General features: G+C 42.8%; 1 protein-coding gene and 1 long non-coding RNA gene across 2 annotated transcripts; both read right to left on the bottom strand.

Annotated features, from left to right (window-relative positions):
- Nucleotides 1-2598: 2598 nt before the first annotated feature.
- On the bottom strand, nucleotides 2599-4077 carry LOC138353282 (uncharacterized). Its single transcript, XR_011223100.1, has 2 exons — nucleotides 3515-4077; nucleotides 2599-3482 (listed from the first exon to the last, which is right to left on the bottom strand). It is a non-coding gene; the product is annotated as an uncharacterized lncRNA (long non-coding RNA).
- Nucleotides 4078-4410: 333 nt separating this feature from the next.
- Nucleotides 4411-13338, bottom strand: LOC123745013 (lactosylceramide 4-alpha-galactosyltransferase). Its single transcript, XM_045725265.2, has 7 exons — nucleotides 13014-13338; nucleotides 12170-12326; nucleotides 10571-10669; nucleotides 8868-9064; nucleotides 6881-7104; nucleotides 6331-6528; nucleotides 4411-5498 (listed from the first exon to the last, which is right to left on the bottom strand). Exons 1-7 carry the CDS (start codon nucleotides 13096-13098, stop codon nucleotides 5346-5348), a joined length of 1113 nt encoding a protein of 370 aa, XP_045581221.2. The 5' UTR covers nucleotides 13099-13338; the 3' UTR covers nucleotides 4411-5345.
- Between the last annotated feature and the right edge of the window lie 9375 nt (nucleotides 13339-22713).

Here is a 22713-nt window from a genome sequence, read left to right on the forward strand (position 1 = left end):
CTGTGTATGATATCAACACCTTTAATGGTGTTGATATCATACCTGTAAAGAATCTCAGCACCTTTGAAAGAGCTCACTAGCTGTGAAAGGGGCCCCTAATACATGATGACCACCCCTGTGATGCAACTGAACACTCGTGAAAAAGTTTCAATACCTACGACTGAACCCAACACCAGTGATGCAGCACGGCACATGCGGCGAAGCTTATCATCTGTATGGTGCTTGCTCATGCATGCACAGCCTCCCCTTCCCAATCCTCCACCTCCGGCACATTCCCGTAAACAGTGCTGTAGCTCCTCTCTTGACTTGTCACAGTAGGAGAGACGAACATGAGTTCCTAGTTAGAATTGTTAGTTTACGTTTGTACATGTACCTCAATCACCTGTGGTCAAATGTTCAATAGCCCATTGCACTATACGATGGAGAATAGATCTGTCTTACATAGAGAACTCTATGTAAGACAGATGAACATATGTATGCTGGTGAGCATTGTAGAAGCATTTCAAGTATCTGTGGTTGAGTGCTCAATAACTCCCTATGTACCATAGCCGCTCTCTATCCCTGTCTATGTAACACAAATGTAGATATGTATTGGTAGAAGAAGAGGCTAAAATAATAGCCTCTATGTCAGGTCGTGATCAGGTCAATAGCGTGTATGTCAGGTCGTGATCAGGTCAATAGCGTGTATGTCAGGTCGTGATCTCCACCACAAGCGTACCTAGCTCTCGGCCCTTTGACCTCACGCTCTGATATAGACCTTTGCTTTTCAATCCCACTTTCTACTGAGTATCAGCTGAAAGCTAGTACCAACCAAGACAGTTTGCATGATCAGGACTACACAGCTTCCGTGCTAGATATATTGATACCCGTGATACAACCGGGAGGATCCTCGCTGCTACTCAAAAGGAACCGAGCGATTTCTGAGTTTCTGTAGCACTAATAATCCTGTTTCGTTACCTTGAGGTGGTTTCGTGGTCTCAGTCAACACCTGTTTCATTACCTGTGTACCTGTGTAATGTTGTAGGTCAACACCTCTGGAGTGTAGGTCGTCGACTCTGTTGTGCAGGGTGATGTATCTGTAATGTACATGAACACCTCTGTAGTGTATTTTAACACCTCTTCCCTTGTGTAGGTCACTATCTCTTTTGTAATGTCGATAAACACTTCCTCTCTTGTGAAGATCAAGACTTCCTCTTACATGTGGGTCAATACTCTCCCTCTTATTAAGGTCAATACCTCCTTTGAAGAGTAGGTCAACATTTCTTCACTTATGTAGGTCAGTGCTTATATGAAATGAAGTTCAGTACCTTCTCTGGTGTCTAGGTACTAAATGTATAGGTAGGGGCCTTCTGCGTTGTGTATGTCAGTATGTCCCCTGTTGCGTTGGCCGAAACTCCCTGTGTAGTGTAGGTCAGCACCTGTGTAATATAGGTCAACACCTTTTGTGTAGTGTCGGTCAATAGCTGAAGTGGGGTTACCTACTACAGCTGTTGTTAACCTACTACAGTTACTGTTACGGACCCGAATCCAGCGTCCGAGCCTGGAGCAGTGACGACCACGCCATCTGTGGGTCAGCTCCCGAAACCCCCTCCAAATGGACGACGACACCTGGTGAGGACGCGGTGTACTGGCCACCAGGGCTAGTTTCCAGTCCTAATCAGCTCATAACACAGCCACTGCTGACCTCTGGTGAGGTGGAGCTTAGACAGCAACGCCATCTATGGAATGGATACGTTGGGCGTTTGTGTCTAAGCCTGTAAGTGAGGTGCTTTAGAGTGTCCCTGTTACTGATGACGTGTCTGATTACAGAGTCGACCTGGGACTGCTGTAATGGAAGTTGAGTCAGTCTACCCAAGGCAGCCATCTCGTCACCAAGTGTTTGCTGCAGCAGCTGTGAGTCGCCCCCCGGATGAACACTGTGGTGTTACCCTGCCTGTGAAGTGGCAGTTGAAGGATTGTCATACCCGGGACTGACTGGTGGAGACGCTTAACCACTGGGGTATTGTGGCAAGGAGAGTGGTCTGTGCAATCACACGAGGCTCCTGACTAGGGATCGCTACCCTAGTATCGATCGTGGAGTGGCCTAGCCAGCGTCGCTGATTTGAACCTGCCAGCTACCGGCTGGACTTGTGGTTGATGGCCTCCACGACGGTGCCCCCAGTGGAACTGTGCTTTGGCTGGCCTGTGGCCGGGGTAGACTCAAGATTCTCGAAGGATTCGTCGTAAGGCCACGAGAGGACCAAGAGCTTGGCACCGCTGAGCACCGTGAACATTCAGAGTCTTCAGAAGAAGACAACAGTGTATATAATAGTGTTTATACCCCCCCCATGTAATCTTCTTATATATATTTATTGGTGACGGTAATTATATTATTAAGTTCTTGACTTTATTTCCCTTCCCCTTTTATTTTACTTGCGTTACGGATCGCACCCCTTGAAAGCCACTACTGGCTTGGGGCCGGATACCCTTCCTCTAACAACATCAGAGTAAGAACCCGGTTGCGACCCGAGAGGGCCGTAACAGTTACCTACTTACAGGATTACCATAGAAATCGAGTGTCGAGGCAAATGAAGGAGAAGGATCGTTGATAACTCAGTAGCCATTTTATGTAAATATTTATTTACAAAAATAAAATAACAAATAAGAGGCATTGCTGAACTATAGAAAACGTTTAATTTACAATGGTCAACTTTGACAAGATAATGACTGATATATGTGAGATATATCGTCTTGTATATCGTGTATAGCGTCTTTGTTAACACTGACCACATTCAACTGGGATAATGACTCTACGTCCACAGTATGATGTATATAATGTTCATGATGGTATACGGTATAATATAAATATAAATAATGAAGAAAATATGGCTATCAGTGGACACTTTATATGACACTTGTGACCAAGGTATAAGTGGACACTTTACACGACATCTATAACTGAGTTAACAGTGAACACTTCACACAACACCTGTAAACTGTTTTAACAGTGAGCACTGAATCGCATAATACCTGCATGAACATTAGTTGCGAGTGAACAGTTCACCTGTACCTTTGTCATCAACAAGCACTACGCATATTGGCTGGAAATCTCGTCTCGAAGTACTGGAAGAACTCAAGAGAGAGTCGAGAGCCTTACATTCGTCTCCCGAAAAGCTCTGCCACTTTAGGAGTTTCCGAGAAGGGGGACCTGACCTTTAACAGCAAGTGAAGAACACCCCACCAAAGGTCTTACAGTGCAAATTGGCGGTGTAAGGACACGCTCACCTTTTCTCAAATGGGCATTTCTTTAACTTATATCGTGGTTAAACGTGATTAGGAAATGTCGATTCCTAGAGTGTCAGAGGAAATCAATCAGGAACTATATATAGCTTCTGTTTCCCTGTGGCAGTCTGGTATTTCCTGTCATAAACACTAGATTTCCTCCGGGGTGTTGTACGTGCCAGGCTACCTCTCTCTGGGGTGTGTTCTACGTGCCAGGCTACCTCTCTCCGGGGTGTTGTACGTGCCAGGCTACCTCTCTCTGGGGTGTGTTCCACGTGCCAGGCTACCTCTCTCTGGGGTGTGTTCTACGTGCCAGGCTACCTCTCTCTGGGGTGTGTTCCACGTGCCAGGCTACCTCTCTCTGGGGTGTGTTCCACGTGCCAGGCTACCTCTCTCTGGGGTGTGTTCCACGTGCCAGGCTACCTCTCTCTGGGGTGTGTTCCACGTGCCAGGCTACCTCTCTCTGGGGTGTGTTCTACGCGTAAAGTTGAAAAAAGTTTTACAACGTTTGGGGCTACCTCTCTGGGGTTTACTACGTGCGAGGATACATGTCTGGGGTTTACTACGTGCGAGGATACATGTCTGGGGTTTACTACGTGCGAGGATACATGTCTGGGGTTTACTACGTGCGAGGATACATGTCTGGGGTTTACTACGTGCGAGACTATCACACTCTCGGAACGGGCTTCGCTTAGTAATGACATGATTACATGACTCAATATGCTTCGTCACCTTACACTGGATAAGTAAATATAACGCTTGTTTCTGAATATATATATATATATATATATATATATATATATATATATATATATATATATAATATATATATATATATATATATATATATATATATATATATATATATATATATATATATATATATATTTTTTTTTTTATTTGTGAGGGTACCACCTCTGGTGCCAATGTGGGGACCCATAGCCTCGGAGAAGAAAATAAAAAGTATTCAGAGGAGACCTTGTGGTTTCTCACTGAACACTAATATTATCTTCTCCTACCACCCCCATTCTTTTGTATGTACACATATATATTTACTTTATTTGAACTTTGTTACAAAAAAGGAGTTACATATGGGTTACAAAGATGGTTGTCATAGGTTGTCGAGTTCCTCCAGCTCCTCAGATGTATATATATATATATATATATATATATATATATATATATATATATATATATATATATATATATATAATCACACACAAAATGTTCGTGTTTTCATTTTGGAAACAACAAATTTTTATGACTAGTAAGTTTTGTACACTGTCGAATAATATGACAGTTGATATAGTGGGGTTAGAGGGTGAAGACTCTGTCAGTAGATACGCATCATTAATCATATATAATTATATACAGTATATGAAACAAAACATTAATGCCCCCCCCCCCTAAGCTGAGAATCAATTTAAACCAAGAGTTCGCATCAGCGAGGCCAGGAATGACCACACTGGCTCTGAAAGTAAATTTTTTTAATTATGATTTTCTACCACAGACGTGGCCACACATTTACAATGCTAACCAGCATATATACATTTTCTTCTGCCCTCCATGGACAGGGTGAGAGATCTGTTAAACATCAGTGTTCAGTGATTTATTAAACAACCGCAGGTGATTGTAGTGGTTTTAAAATGCTAATTTAACCTACATACATAAGTACACAGATTGACGTCTGCCCTTCATAAAGTGTACTACACCCGCGATTGCCTACAGTGTTGGTCCTGGTACTCTCACGCTGCCAGACGTGTTAGCAAATATATTTATAAATATATTGGGTTCTCGGCATCCCCATGGGCCCCCTTATCCTTGAGACTAAGGGGTAAGGGGGCTATCAATCTTAAACTAACAATCCCCATTAACCCCGTGAAATAGAGCAGCTTCCAGAGACGATTGTCTTCCGGTTTTCCGCAGGCAACAGCATGTACGTTCCCAGACTTAGATGACAGGCGTGTCAGTAGACGGCGGTAGCGTAGGTAGTAGTAGACGTAGTAGTAGTAGACGTAGTAGTCTTTCGTCGTAGTGGTAGTAGTAGTAGTAGTAGTAGACGGTGGTGGGTGATGGCCTGGGAATCAGTAGAGAGGGGCGTGTGTGGTGGCGTGGGCGCGGGTGACGGGACAGAAGACTTTGGCTGCCTGGTCGTAAATACTTCCCGAACCCTTGACGACTGGCTGGCTATGACTCAGTTGGTTCCAGGTGTGGATCATGTAGGAGTGCAGGTACCTCTGTCAACAGATATAAACACGTGTTAATGTCTCACTCGGGAAGTATCTTAGAAAATATGTATAAAAGCAACCGCAGAGGCCTATGGGGGCCATACAAAGCAGCTGCTATTTATACTCATCCATATTCTTGTCTAACGTTCTCGTGAAACGATTCGCCGACCCCATCAAAACTTAACAAATAGGCAAGATGTAGTCACTGAAGGCCTGAGATATACATCTGAGTACCCACCCTATGCCCCTGTTACCTAGCAGTAAAATAGGTACCTGGGTGTTAGTCAGCTGTCACGGGCTGCTTCCTGGGGGTGGAGGCCTGGTCGAGGACCGGGCCGCGGGGACACTAAAAAGCCCCGAAATCATCTCAAGATAACCTCAACAAACCCACTATAATAAGGTTACTCGTTAATAAATCATCCATATCTTGAGTCGGTTCCGAAGACAATCTTCCCCGAGGCTGACCAAGCCAAAGTTGTTGCGTTAATATCCGCAGTGTCACCCATGCAGTTAATGGATTGTTCCGATCATTAAATATTCCTGCGTCTAGAGCTCATTAAATGAGGTCTCAGGTTGTGGTTCCATCAACAACAGTCGGGTAGATCTGTTCCCAGAAGGGAACTATCAGGGGAAAGCGCCAAGCCATTACGACTATATAGCATTGGGAAGGGGTCAGGATAAGGATTTGGGATGGGACAGGGAGGGGGGAAGGAACGGTGCCCAACTACTTGGACGGCCGGGGATTGAACACCGACCTGCATGCAGCGAGACCGTCGCTCTACCGTCCAGCCCAAGTGGTTGGGTATCTGTTCCCAGAAGGAAAGAGTCTGCTGCGTCTCACCTCAGTGACCTCACGCGGCGTCTGGAAAGTGAAGAGAGTTCTCCAAACAGGGGCGGGGACAGGGTAGAAGGCCCTGATGGGCAGCAGCCGGATGCCCTGGCAGCTGCCCGCCTTGCCCCCCATCAGCACCTCGCCACCACACAGCTCCTTCATCACCCAGGTGAAGGCGTGGGGCCCACTGCTGCCCCACTTGTTGGTCTGTTGATTTTAAAACACTTGTATGAAACACAGACGAAACAGAACTGAGCCGAACCATCCATGATATTCTTTCCGCTCAAAATACTTTGAATATATAGCTTTTAAATAAAAGTAACAGGAAATATGAGACATATAGTGAATAAATTCGTAGCATTGCCCAGGTGAGGCAGTCATGAGGAGAAAGGGCTAAGGCAGTGACTATATATTTATATAGCACTTGGAAACGACATGAGGACGTTTCAGTCTCTCCTGGACCATTATTAAGTCGTGTAACGGTCCCTTCGGGATCACTATCAAGACGCTACTCTACCGACCAGTACAAGTAGGTGTATGTAATATTGAGGAGTCATACCTTAAAGGTTCTCGCCGCACGGGCCATGACTCTCTGCAGCACGGGGTGGTGACGGCTGAAGTGGAAGACCCCAGAGCCCAGCGTCGACATCTCCTGCCAGCCGATGGCGTTAGCGAGGCCGGTCAGGGGCCTGATGCACACCACATCGGTGTCCACGTAGAACCCGCCCAGGTGCCACACCAGTCCCAGACGCATGAGGTCGGCCAGGTTCACCTCCGGCCACTCTGGCTTGGTAGGACGCGAAGGCAGTGGCATGAACGGGGGTCGTGAATACAACGATTCAGCTTTACAGTGATTAATTCCGTTTGTATACATATTGTGGATTACCGTAATAAATAACTGATCAGTGGGGAAGGTATATTTTGAACCATTGATCAGTGGGGAAGGTATACTTTGAACCATTGATCAGTGGGGAAGGTATACTTTGAACCACTGATCAGTGGGGAAGGTATACTTTGAACCACTGATCAGTGGGGAAGGTATACTTTGAACCATTGATCAGTGGGAAGATTACGCTGATATCAGTAACAATAATAAACTACCCATTTCTTGTAAATAATGAAACAACTCATCGATAATAAATGCTTCAACACGACCCAGCTCTCACGTATATACGAACATTACCCAATTTATATATATATATATATATATATATATATATATATATATATATATATATATATATATATATATATATATATATATATATATATATATGTCGTACCTAGTAGCCAGAACTCACTTCTCAGCCTACTATTCAAGGCCCGATTTGCCTAATAAGCCAAGTTTTCCTGAATTAATATATTTACTATAATTTTTTTCTTATGAAATGATAAAGCAACCCTTTTCTCTATGTATGAGGTCAATTTTTTTTTTATTGGAGTTAAAATTAACGTAGATATATGACCGAACCTAACCAACCCTACCTAACCTAACCTAACCTATATTTATAGGTTAGGTTAGGTTAGGTAGGTTAGGTAGCCAAAAAAAGCTAGGTTAGGTTAGGTTAGGTAGGTTAGGTAGACGAAAAAACATTAATTCATGAAAACTTGGCTTATTAGGCAAATCGGGCCTTGCATAGTAGGCTGAGAAGTGAGTTCTGGCTACTAGGTACGACATATATATATATATATATATATATATATATATATATATATATATATATATATATATATATATATATATATATATCTCCTAGCTAAAACAATTCGTCAATATCGCCCAGATTCTCATGTTAACAGTGGGTTAAATTAATTTTTTAATTACATAAAAAAACTTTAAATTAATTCCATAGTTGGGTGTTTTATCCTCTCATGGGGACTCTTGTATTCATTACGTCTCACTGCGTCGTCTGAGTAACGCTAGGGGACTGTTCTTGGTGTGTGATGGCCCTTATCTATCGTGGCTACAGGTGGATGGCCCTTATCTATCGTAAGTACAGGTAGATGGCCCTTATCTATCGTAACTACAGGTGGATGGCCCTTACCTATCGTAACTACAGGTGAATGGCCCTTATGTATCGTAACTACAGGTGGATGGCCCTTACCTATCGTAACTACAGGTGGATGGCCCTTATCTATCATAACTACAGGTGGATGGCCCTTACCTATCGCAACTACAGGTGGATGGCCCTTATCTATCATAACTACAGGTGGCTGGCCCTTGTATCTATCGGTGCCACAGGTGGATGGCTCTTGAGGTGCCGTAAAACGAGAAATATTCCTTGGTGTTGACATGTTTTTAAACAGATGTTTACTTGTATGGATTGAACTCCAGCTCCTGGAACCTGTTTTTGCTTAGCTGGTTGTGGCTGACAGGGCTGAACTCTGGCGTTGCAAGCTTTCCGGGTGTAGAGGGACGTATGTGGAAGGAAGGAATTATCAAAGAAAAGCGCCAAGCCATTACGACTATATAGCACTAGGAAGAAGTCAGGATAAGGAATTGGGATGGGACGGGGGGAAGGAATGGAGCGTAGAGGAGAACTTACGGGTGTTGGCGTTCCAGGATCCGGAGGTGTAGAGGCGCGTGAGTGGGGTGTGGGAGAAGACCTCCTGCAGGTCGGCCGTGACAACCTGCAGGTTGGTGTACTGGTGGAGGAGACGGCGAGCCAGGCCGTCCTTCACCTCGAGCAGCGGCGCCGTCATCACATACCACACCCGAGCCTCGGGGTTCTGTTGAGCCAAGCTTGGCAGGTTGGGAGGGAGAGAAGCAGCTGAGGTTAGAGAGGCAGTTGGAGAAGAGAGGTACGCTGAAAAGCTTTGCTATCTGGTGTAAGTGTGATAGGTCACATGGCACTGTAAACAGTGGGCATATTCACACACACTCCACTTATATATACACTGATGCATGTAACGGGGAGAGTGCTAACTGGTGTGACAGCGTTCACAAAAAACGTTCAGTGCTCAACGGGACGTTCTCACACGGTAAATATTCAGTAACTATCACGTCTCCACCTCATCACTGCACTGTAAAGCTCCTCCACGTCACACTACATCGTCACGCTCCTCCACGTGACACTACACCGTCACGCTATACACAGCGTGGAAGGTGAACTCACACAATGGTGGCGCAGCGGTAGTGTTTATACCTAACGGGATAACCACGACACCTGGCGTGTTCCTGCTCTCAGGAGCCACCGGCCGTGATAGGGTGGAGGCGTACTCGCCTAGTTGTGTACGCTGGATCAAGCTTCAACTACTGGATCCCCACCTTTCTGGCTGCCAGGTGCCTATAAGGCAATAACTCTTACGGTCTAGGTTTTGTTTTCATCTACGTTCAGTTTCCCCGGAGATGTAGTGTATGTATCCAGGGGGGAGTTTTATTATGTGTGTTGTGCACTGCTTCGTCCCTCCGTGCATTTGTTTAATTTGTGTTAATTAGTTTTCTGGAAATATTGCATCGGGAATTTTGGTTTGGACCACTGCAGGGTGTACTCACCTATTTGTACTTGCAGGATCGAGCATTGAATCTTGGATCCCGCCTTTCCAGCCATCGGTTATTTACAGCAATGACTCCTGTCCCATTTCCCTATCATACCTAATTTTAAAAGTATGAATAGAGTTTGCTTCCACAACCTGTTCCCCAAGTGCATTCCTGTGTGTGTGTGTGTGTGTGTGTGTGTGTGTGTGTGTGTGTGTGTGTGTGTGTGTGTGTGTGTGTGTGTGTGTGTGTGTGTGTATGTGTGTGTGTGTGTGTGTGTGTGTGTGTGTGTGTGTGTGTGTGTGTGTGTGTGTGTGTGTGTGTGTGTGTGTGTGTGTATTCACCTAGTTGTGCTTGCGGGGGTTGAGCTCTGCTCTTTCGGCCTGCTTCTCAACTGTCAATCAACTGTTCCTAACTACTATTTTTTTCCACACCACACACACACCCCCCAGGAAACAGCCCATGACAGCTGACTAACTCCCAGGTATCTATTAACTGCTAGGTAACAGGCGCATTAGGCCGAAAGAAACTCTGCCCATTGTTTCTCGTCGGCGCCCGGAATCGAACCCGGGACCAAAGGATCACGCGTTCAGCGTGCTGTCCGCTCAGCCACCGGCCCCACACACGGTGTGTATGTGTGTGTAGTGAAACAGTTCTCTAACTTTCTTATTGACAATTTTATTGTTCAACAGAATGATGAGTTTGCGCTGACTATCCTGTATGCTTTACTGGATCGAGACAAATAGGATGGAGCGTAATTTTTAGACCTACCTCTCCAAGGCGCACCAGGCGCGGACGGTGGGCTTAACTGCGCAGGAACTCTCCAGGAGCAGGATGTTGGTCCCTTCCTCCTGCTGGGCCTCCTTCAGGCTACAGGGGTCGCAGGGTGATACATCAGTTAGAATGAGGGTATTAACTAAGTTTATATGTGGTGTCATGGACATGGCATTAAGTGATGACGTTATAAATGTTAAACCATCACTGGTAATGTGACGAGTCTATACACACACACACACACACACACACACACACACACACACACACACACACACACACACACACACACACACACACACATACACACTCGCACACATGCACACAGTGGGAATCTGTACACCTGTTCATTGACGGTTGAGAGGTGGGACCAAAGAGCCAGAGCTCAACCCCCGCAAGCACAACTAGGTGAATACACACACACACATAAGTTCACAAACACACACATCATTTGGTCGAACAAATGGTTGTTAGAGTTTAACCCAAGCAAATGTAATATAATGAAGATAGGTGTAGAGAGCAGGAGGCCAGATACAAGGTATCATTTGGAAGATGAAATTCCTCAAGAGTCAGTGAGAGAAAAAGACTTGGGGGTTGATATCACGCCAGACCTGTCCCCTGCAGCTCATATCAAGAGGATAACATCAGCGGCATATGCCAGGTTGGCCAACATAAGAACGGCATTTAGAAACTTGTGTAAGGAATCATTCAGAACTTTGTATACCACATATGTCAGGCCAATCCTGGAGTATGCAGCCCCAGCATGGAGTCCATATCTAGTCAAGAATAAAACTAAACTGGAAAAGGTTCAAAGGTTTGCCACCAGACTAGTACCCGGGCTGAGAGGTATGAGCTATGAGGAGAGACTACGGGAATTATAAACCTCACGTCGCTGGAAGAGAGAAGAGTTAGGGGGGACATGATCACCACATTCAAGATTCTCAAAGGAATTTATAGAGTAGATAAAGACAGGCTATTTAACATAAGGGGCACACGCACTAGGGGACACAGGTCAAAACTGAGTGTCCAAATGAGCCTCAGAGATATTAGAAAGAACTTTTTTAGTGTCAGAGTGGTTGACAGATGGAATGCATTAGGAAGTGATGTGGTGGAGGCTGACTCCACCACATCACTTCCTAACACAGTTTCAAGTGTAGATATGATAGAGCCCAGTAGGCTCAGGAACCTGTACACCAGTTGATTGACAGTTGAGAAGCGGGACCAAAGAGCCAGAGCTCGACCCCCGCAGGCACAAATAGATGAGTACACACACACACCCACACATTTCTTCAGATTGATGATGGCAAATAAATATAAACAGTATAAACAGAGGCGGCAAAATGCACATGCCAACAGATGTAATCAATTTAACAATAACATGGGGAAGGAAATGGTCATTCATGGTTGAGTACAGTTAAGTGTAGACTAAGGGAGGCTAGGGAGTCGTGAGACGCCACGCTCATCTTGCTCTCCCTTACAGTACACCTGCCACACCCTTACTCATTGATTGGGGTGTTCTCAAGGCAGCAAGGTAACGGTAATCTGAGAGAGAGCATCATCTGTCTCTCTCTAAATATAAACCTCTTAACCCCTTACCTGAAGATGTTTCTGAGCTTGAGGAAGTCATGGGGTGGAACCTTAGGTGTGGGACAGACGGACGAACCGTTGCTTATATCGTCGGCCAACCACTCCTCCTCGTCCTCACTCTTGCTACTGGGAAACTGGGGTGTCGTAGGGCGCTGGCTTGTCTCCCCTGCAGTATGGACCGTTATGATGTTCGTCTCGTATCTCATGATCTGATGCTCAAGTTGGGTCTCAGGAATCCGTAATAGGGGTAAATACTTTGAGACTTAAACCTCAATTATCAGCAGGAATTTATATCAGGTTTTAGTAGAGATTACATCCAAGTATCAACAGGTGTGGGGGACCAGCCGTTAGCAGGCTTGAGGGGGCTGGTGGGGAGGTATCAACAGATGTGATATCTAGCCAAGTGAGAGAATTAGGTATCGGCAAAAGTGAGAATTACGTTTTGGGTCACACATAGGCAGGCGTGTGAAATAACTTTGGGGGGGGGGGTACCTGGTATTTATAGATTAATAGTCCAGAGATCAACAATTTTTGGGTCCAGAGATCAACACATGTGGGGATCTAGGCATTAATAAGTGATGGGGAAAAGTATGAATCTGTATGGGCCTCAGATATTAACAGGTGTACAGGTTTGGTATCTACAGGTGTGCAGGTTTGGTATCCACAGATGTGTAATCTTGGCATGTTATCTTTACCTGCTAACGGACACAACAAGCGTAGGATGGGAGGGGGGGCGGAAGGAGGGCTAGTTCCATCAGATATACTTAAGAGAGTTATTAACTAACTGTGGGGGGGGGGGGGTAGGGGCGCACTTCCTAGTCAGGTGTGTGCAGGGTAAAGACTGTCAACTTACCGCGGGGGCCGGAAGTGTAGATGAAACACAACACAACAGTTCCCACAGCCACTCGTGGCACCAGGACCCTCGCTGGCGCTCTCATCCTCACTGCCAAGCTAAGGTGTCTTAGATGACACACTGTCAGCTTGCGTGTGGGTCCAAGACGCAATAGCCGGAAACACACACACGTATATATATGGCAGTCACTGTTCAGAACGTTATATCACCGGTGCTCCGGCTGGCGGCGCTACCACACAACTGGTGGCGCTGGGAGGGTCTTTCCCCAGTGTTGAGACCGTCACCTCCAGTACCACGCTCGACGTAGAGTGTCGACGCTTCATATTCAGTCTTCTGTGTCTCCTGACGATTTATTTTAACTCCACTAACTCCATTCTCTCTCTGTATTCGTCTGCCCCACACATTCTCTTCATCCTCATATATATACATACGCATATACGCGCGCGCAGACAGACACACACAGACACAGACATACACACATATATATATATACTATACATAAATTCGAAAGTCATTGGTGGTACCTTATGCGATAGGACTTGAACAACTTTCCTCGGGTTTTTAAGAACCTTTATATCAATTTGGTGTTCAATGATAGTATGATCAAGTCCAATTTAATATAAAAATTCCCCCTGGTTCAGCAGGTTGTGTGTATTCGATTCCCTGTAATGATTGTGAGTCTGTGTACCTCGGACAAACTGGCAAATCCTTACAATTGCGTTTGTCCCAACATGCTCATAGTATTAGAACTGCCAAAACGTCTAGTGCATTGTATCTACACACAAGTTTAGGTGATCACACTATTAATTGGGGAGGAGCGAAACGAATTAGAAATTGCAGCGGTTTCGTGGACCGGAATTTGATTGAGTCTGCCGTAATGAGTGTCCAAATCTTCTCAATGATAGTACTGGTATGTACAAACTTGACCTATTCTTAAGTTACAATATTGCACAACAGTTTAAGAAAATACTCTGATAGGTAAGGTTACAATGTCTTAATACAATATTATAATCACATATGTGTTTGTTCAATGGGGCTTTTTGTTTAATCTTTCATACTTATTCTCTTACCGCTTGTTCCTTCTGACTGTTCTAAGCTAAGCTATACCTGTTTCTGGGTAAATCTTTCCCTGGGGATGGGTGGCCAGGTCCCAGTTGTTGGCCTCCACCCTCCATCTGTTTCTCTAAGTCAGTCCGGTGTTGACAGCGGCTTTAATTGGCCGAAACGTTCATCTCCCTTTCCCATTTCTCTGTGGATTTTCCACATATATATAATATATAACTGAAAACTCACACCCCAGAAGTGACTCGAACCCATACTGCCAGGAGCACTATGCAACCGGTGTACAGGGCACCTTATCCACTCGACCATCACGACCGGACATAAGCTGATGGTAGCCGAGGCTATTTTCCCATCAGCCCGCCGGCACTCTGATGGCAATCTTGGGCATAGTATTTTATCAAATCACCTCATTCTTTGGGGCACCCGTGAGGAACACAAATGCGAACAAGCCTGAATGCTCCCCAGGCACACATGCAACTGAAAACTCACACCCCAGAATCACACAAGGGTGACACTCACACCTCACACTGGGGGTGTGAGTTTTCGGTTGCATGTATGCCTGGGGACCATTCAGGCTTGTTCGCATATATAATGTATGTATATGTATAAATTGCTAGCCACCATATCGTGAAGATCCACTATATTGTAGTTATCAATTTATGTGACTTGTATGTGGAACGCCTAACACCTTCACGGTAAGGTGGCCCCTGTTGGTGGCGCAGTTGGTGGAGCTGCGGGCTGTGGTATGTGGTCAGCGGTTCAAGGCTCCGATAATGACTAAAGATGCACGGAAGACCAGATTGAAGTAAGAAAACTGTTTTGAGCATTTTCGACGTGCAAGGACTTGGTGAAACGCAGAGGCAGCTCTGACCGTCACCAGAGAGAGGCAGCTCTGACCGTCACCAGAGAGAGGCAGCTCTGACCGTCACCAGAGAGAGGCAGCTCTGACCGTCACCAGAGAGAGGCAGCTCTGACCGTCACCAGAGAGAGGCAGCTCTGACCGTCACCAGAGAGAGGCAGCTCTGACCGTCACCAGAGAGAGGCAGCTCTCACCGTCACCAGAGAGAGGCAGCTCTGACCGTCGCCAGAGAGAGGCAGCTCTGACCGTCACCAGAGAGAGGCAGCTCTGACCGTCACCAGAGAGAGGCAGCTCTGACCGTCACCAGAGAGAGGCAGCTCTGACCGTCACCAGAGAGAGGCAGCTCTGACCGTCACCAGAGAGAGGCAGCTCTGACCGTCACCAGAGAGAGGCAGCTCTGACCGTCACCAGAGAGAGGCAGCTCTCACCGTCACCAGAGAGAGGCAGCTCTGACCGTCGCCAGAGAGAGGCAGCTCTGACTGTGTGTCACCAGCTAGTCAATTACGCGTCTCATTATCAAAATTGGTTAATGGGCCAAAAATCGTTTTTGCAACAAAAGCTGTGGTTACTCTCACTGTGGAAGAAAAACTATGATTTGGATAATTATTCCAGTGCCAATTATTTCTTTGTTTTGCGATATCAGGGCTTTCATAACTTTAATTATACGTGTACATTCATTAATAACTGGACGAGCATTAACTATCATTGTGTGTATATAAGTATGCCTGATAGTGTGTGTGTGAATGCCGGCCAATTATGCGTGACACAAACTGATGCTTGACTCACACGCAAGAGAAAATTTATCATTACTTGTAGTTTGGTACAAGCGCATGTGCAAGTATAAGCAGCATCTTAACTTGTAATTTAGTTTAGAAAATATATATTTTGTTATATTAATCATTGCTGGCCAGTATTAATTAATATATGTATAAGTGCATTTAAATTATTCCTCTCTGTTGTACTGTACTAGGATAGATATATAGATATATACTGTACTAGGATAGATATATAGATATATACTGTACTAGGATAGATACTAGATAGATATATATCCTTTGACCACCCCCATTAATGGTAATTATTGTTTTTGTGGGGAATTAAGGAAGCAGGTAGTTCTAGGAATTTAATCCATTGCTTAGACATGCACACATTGCCGTTAGTGCACAATGAGTGCGTGTCTGACCTGGCCTGTTTCTGTTGCTATTGTGTTGCATGATAGATAAAATGACTTCCTTCCTTGCCTAGCAAATAACAGAATTTAATTCAGAGTAACGTAGCTTATTTCAACTTCAAAGAACACTTCATTTTTAAGCTGGACATTGTTTCTTTATATTAAACCTTCTGGACTGGAGCACGATTGATAATTCCCAATGTAGATACAGTATGACTTCCAGGAACTAAATGTTTATGCCAAGCTGATGGAATAAACATCAGTTTGGATCTACGATTGGATCACCCAAGCGAGTTTAAAGCATCTTAGACTCATGTAAAAGCGAAACTGTACCTAACAAGTGATTGTTGCTCAACAGCCCATAAGCACGGCGAGCACTGAACACTAATTAAAAATATTTGACAGTTTCCTTGTGTTTCTTGTATCTTTTGTCTTATAAGTCTAGCATCTTCTGCCTTACAATATATATATATATATATATATATATATATATATATATATATATATATATATATATATATATATATATATATATATATATATATAATATAATTTTGTCTTTTTTCTCAGTTATCATGAATCATTTTCATTGATCAGGCATCACAATATTATAGTCATCTGGTATCGCAACATCCATATCGTTAGATGTTAGCGACTATGATATCCATAACAAAGAAGAAAAGGGTCAACAAAGGGTAATTATATGCATGTTTTATGGAGAGAATGTTTATATATATATATATATATATATATATATATATATATATATATATATATATATATATATAATCTGTTGTACCTAATAGCCAGAACGCACTACTGTATCTACTATGCAAGGCCCCATTTGCCTAATTAGCCAAGTTTTCCTAAATTTATATATTTTTGTAAAAATATATTCTTGTGAAATGATAAAGCTTTCCATAATATTATATATAATTGTATTTGTTTCTAATTTGAGTTAAAACTAAAGTAGAAATATGACCAAACCTAACCTATCCTATACTAAGCTAACGTAAACTAACATAAGTCAGTAATTAATGTTCCTAATATAATAATATTAATTCATATAAATCAGTTTGATTTTTTTTTAAATAACGAGAATCACTGCCTATTAAGCAAATCAGGCCTTGCATACTAAGCCAAGTAGTGCGTTCTGGCTGTTAGGTACGACATATGTTTATGCGTTAGTGTCCACAAGGAAAATGAAACGAAAGTTCCGCACGTTTTGGCGTTTCACCACATTATCAAGTAAATACATTATCCTGTATAATGTATTTATAATTGTCGTTTTATTTTCCTTGTGAATTCTTATGCATAACTGAATCACGAGTTTTTGTGATTATTCTGCATATATATATATATATATATATATATATATATATATATATATATATATATATATATATATATATATATATATATGTTGTATAATTTTTTATTTTTATTATCAAATGAAAGTTTTGAACAGGGGGACATTATGATATAAAGAGTAATACTTCAAGAAATTAAACTCAAAAACATTGCTTGCAAACAAATGTATCTGCCAACATGTAAGTATATTTGTAGCTAAACAAGTAAAAAATATATCATTCGTTTTTTTAAATGCATAAAAAGCACATTAAATTTGTCAGGGAACCCTTTGATTTATAAAATAAAGCATTTCATTACAAAGCCAGTTTATATAAAACATGCTTGTGCAAGCGCGCGCACACACACACACACACACACACACACACACACACACACACACACACACACACACACACACACATACACACACACAGGCACGAATTGATAAATATTGTCATAGTTAAGGCTTGTGGTGGGAAGGTTAATTATATATGGGAATCACACAGCAGTTGATGGAATCTTTCCAATAACGAGGTTCTGAACACGACACAAACAGAGGATCCTATGTCCAGGATTCGAACCCATTGTAATGGCGAGTAATTTTCTTCGATGCCTCGTAGAAACAATCTCGAATCGCATTCAAGAGATTATGTCCCGATATCTTCATATCTAGACAATCCTTGTTTACAACGTCCCAAACTATTCAGTATTCGTTCGGGTGAGTTTTGAACCCCCGCAGCACACATGTTTTGGGATATCTTGGCGGATATGTCAAATTATACCATAGTCCATCGCTCGGGGGTCCTGGGGCTAAATTCACGTAGAAGTTACGCAAACACTTACGAACCTGTTCATCTTTTCTGAATCTTTGGCGGCTTTGTTTACAATTATTAAATAGTTAATGAGCTCCGAAGCACCAGGAGGCTGTTTATAACAATAATAACAGATGATTGGGAAGTTTTCATGCTTGTAAACTGTTTAATAAATGTAACCAAAGCCGTCAAAGATTGAGAAAAGATGTACACGTTCGTAAGTACTTGCGTAACTGCTTCGTGAATCTGGCCCCTGGAGACTACCTTCTCGGCTTCCGCTCACCACCAAATCCTATATTTTCAACAACTTTTATCCTACTTCTTTACATGATATGGCGTATGAATCTATACAACAAAGAATTCAACACTGACTTTTATTTACAAATATTCCGGAAAGGAATGAGATGTACACACACATACATGAACAAATGCTTAAGAGCACACACAGACACACACACACACACAGACACACACACACACACACAGACACACACACACACACACACACACACACACACACACACACACACACACACACACACACACACACACACACAACATACAACATATATGGTACCTGGTACTCCTCAGGTACTTTATCAATACACTTGACATTCATCTCTGCTTATTTTGTCATTGGTATTAATACCTTAGTGGAATGAAGTAGATCCCAGTGAAGGATGTCGTTGCTAACTGGATGCTACCAGGTGCCAGCATCTTATATCCTAGTAGGTCCTAGCATCTTATATACTAATAGAAATTAGCACCTACATGTTAGCACAGGACAGCATCTTACATTTTCTTGTATAAGGTTTCCTAGTAGACAGAGGGCAAACCACCTGCTTTATTATTTAAAAGCTGCTTCCTGAGCAGCGAGTGGGTGGATTTACTATAGAAATCACGTTCTTATTGGTCAAATTTATACTGACATCCTTGTTTGGGGTAGACCTCAGGGTTGTGGATATTGTCAGCAGTGATTGGGACAGATCACAGAGGTATGTATAATGTCAGCAGTATCTGGGACAGATCACAGAGGTATAGATAGTGTCTGGGACAGATCACAGAGGTATGGATATTGTCAGCAGTGATTGGGACAGATCACAGAGGTGTGGATACTGTCAGCAGTATCTTGGACAGATCACAGAGGTATGGATATTGTCAACAGTGATTGGGACAGATCACAGAGGTGTGGATATTGTCAGCAGTGTCTGGGACAGATCACAGAGGTGTGGATACTGTCAGCAGTATCTGGTACAGATTACAGAGGTATAGATATTGTCAGCAGTATCTGGGACAGATTACAGAGGTATAGATATTGTCAGCAGTATCTGGGACAGATTACAGAGGTATAGATATTGTCAGCAGTATCTGGGACAGATTACAGAGGTATAGATATTGTCAGCAGTATCTGGGACAGATTACAGAGGTGTGGATATTGTCAACAGTATCTGGGACAGATTACAGAGGTATAGATATTGTCATCAGTATCTGGGACAGATCACAGAGGTGTGGATATTGTCAGCAGTGTCTGGGACAGATTACAGAGGTATAGATATTGTCAGCAGTATCTGGGACAGATTACAGAGGTATAGATATTGTCAACAGTATCTGGGACAGATTACAGAGGTATAGATATTGTCAGCAGTATCTGGGACAGATTACAGAGGTATAGATATTGTCAGCAGTATCTGGGACAGATCACAGAGGTGTGGATATTGTCAGCAGTATCTGGGACAGATCACAGAGGTGTGGATATTGTCAGCAGTATCTGGGACAGATCACAGAGGTGTGGATATTGTCAGCAGTGTCTGGGACAGATCACAGAGGTGTGGATATTGTCAACAGTGTCTGGGACAGATCACAGAGGTGTGGATATTGTCAACAGTATCTGGAACAGATTACAGAGGTATAGCAGTGTCTGGGACAGATCACAGAGGTGTGGATATTGTCAGCAGTGTCTGGGACAGATCACAGAGGTATAGATGTTGCCAGCAGTGTTTCCTTAATCTAATAAATGCACAAGGAAAGCCTGTTTAAATGTTCTAAGGAAAGACGTTTTGATATAGTTATAAATAGACATTGACTCAGTGGTTCCGGATGACTGTAAGACAACCTGGTTTTATGATGATGACGAAAACGCAGCTTCAGAGATGACTGGATTGGGCAAAACAAGTCGTAGTTGTTGTAATAGCAGTCGCAGTATTGATTGTAGTAGTATTAGTGAAATTTGTTGAGGTAGAAGGGGTAGTGGTAGCAGTAGAAATAGTAGTAGCGATTGTTGTAGTGAAAGTAGTGTTGTTGACCAGACCACACACTAGAAATTGAAGGGACGACGACGTTTCGGTCCGTCCTGGACCATTCTCAAGTCGAAACGTCGTCGTCCCTTCAATTTCTAGTGTGTGGTCTGGTCAACATACTTCAGCCACGTTATTGTGACTCGTCGCCTGCAGAAAGTAGTGTTATTTGTCTTGGTAGTAGCAGAAGGGACAATGGTATTAACAGCAGTAGCAGACATGGTTGTAGAAGATGTAATAGTAGAAGACGCAATTAGGACGATAATAATATAAATAATAATAATAAATAATTACTATATAGAGAGACGAAGAAAAGGCCTTTGTCTGAAGCTGTGTGCCTTAAGAACACGCGTCTTAAGTTTTCATCAGTTATTATTCTCTGATTTATATGGCATTATGGGTCTTCTTCTCTTAGTACTCTTGAGCGCTTGGAAGCAATGTGAAGGATTTGTTTGGCCTTGAAAGATACCGTATATAAATATTTAGGTTATTATTTTCATATTGATTAGTGCGCTATTGCACTTCATTCTTATATATATGTATATATATATATATATATATATATATATATATATATATATATATATATATATATATATATATATATATATATATATATATATATATTAGTATATTTTGGTAGCAGTCTTTCCTGTAGACATATATTATTAAATATGACCGAAAAAGTAAGATTAATAATTCTAACACGAATTTTCTCAATCTTTCGTACATTACGCTTCACTGTTGGAGGTAAATCAAAAATCACTTCTCCAAAATTCATTTTTATTTCTAGTCTGACGCGACACGGGCGCGTTTCGTAAAACTTATTACATTTTCAAAGACTTCACAAATACACAACTGATTAGAACGTATCTCTGATTTTATATCTACATTTGAGTGAGGTGGGAAGGGTGATGTGGCATTAACACAAGACAGAACAGGAGGGGATATTAATAGGGTATTAAAAGTATCAACACAAGACAGAACAGAAACAATGGGTATTGAATAGAAGTGTTTGTAGAAAGCCTATTGGTCCATATTTCTTGATGCTTCTATATTGGAGCGGAGTCTTGAGGTGGGTAGAATATAGTTGTGCAATAATTGGCTGTTGATTGCTGGTGTTGACTTCTTGATGTGTAGTGCCTCGCAAACGTCAAGCCGCCTGCAATCGCTGTATCTATCGATGATTTCTGTGTTGTTTACTAGGATTTCTCTGGCGATGGTTTGGTTATGGGAAGAGATTATATGTTCCTTAATGGAGCCCTGTTGCTTATGCATCGTTAAACGCCTAGAAAGAGATGTTGTTGTCTTGCCTATATACTGGGTTTTTTGGAGCTTACAGTCCCCAAGTGGGCATTTGAAGGCATAGACGACATTAGTCTCTTTTAAAGCGTTCTGTTTTGTGTCTGGAGAGTTTCTCATGAGTAGGCTGGCCGTTTTTCTGGTTTTATAGTAAATCGTCAGTTGTATCCTCTGATTTTTGTCTGTAGGGATAACGTTTCTATTAACAATATCTTTCAGGACCCTTTCCTCCGTTTTATGAGCTGTGGAAAAGAAGTTCCTGTAAAATAGTCTAATAGGGGGTATAGGTGTTGTGTTAGTTGCCTCTGAAGAGACAACTAACACAACACCTATACCCCCTATTAGACTATTTTACAGGAACTTCTTTTCCACAGCTCATAAAACGGAGGAAAGGGTCCTGAAAGATATTGTTAATAGAAACGTTATCCCTACAGACAAAAATCAGAGGATACAACTGACGATTTACTATAAAACCAGAAAAACGGCCAGCCTACTCATGAGAAACTCTCCAGACACAAAACAGAACGCTTTAAAAGAGACTAATGTCGTCTATGCCTTCAAATGCCCACTTGGGGACTGTAAGCTCCAAAAAACCCAGTATATAGGCAAGACAACAACATCTCTTTCTAGGCGTTTAACGACGCATAAGCAACAGGGCTCCATTAAGGAACATATAATCTCTTCCCATAACCAAACCATCGCCAGAGAAATCCTAGTAAACAACACAGAAATCATCGATAGATACAGCGATAGCAGGCGGCTTGACGTTTGCGAGGCACTACACATCAAGAAGTCAACACCAGCAATCAACAGCCAATTATTGCACAACTATATTCTACCCACCTCAAGA

This window comes from Procambarus clarkii, chromosome 57 (assembly GCF_040958095.1).
Source record: "Procambarus clarkii isolate CNS0578487 chromosome 57, FALCON_Pclarkii_2.0, whole genome shotgun sequence".
Taxonomy (NCBI): domain Eukaryota; kingdom Metazoa; phylum Arthropoda; class Malacostraca; order Decapoda; family Cambaridae; genus Procambarus; species Procambarus clarkii.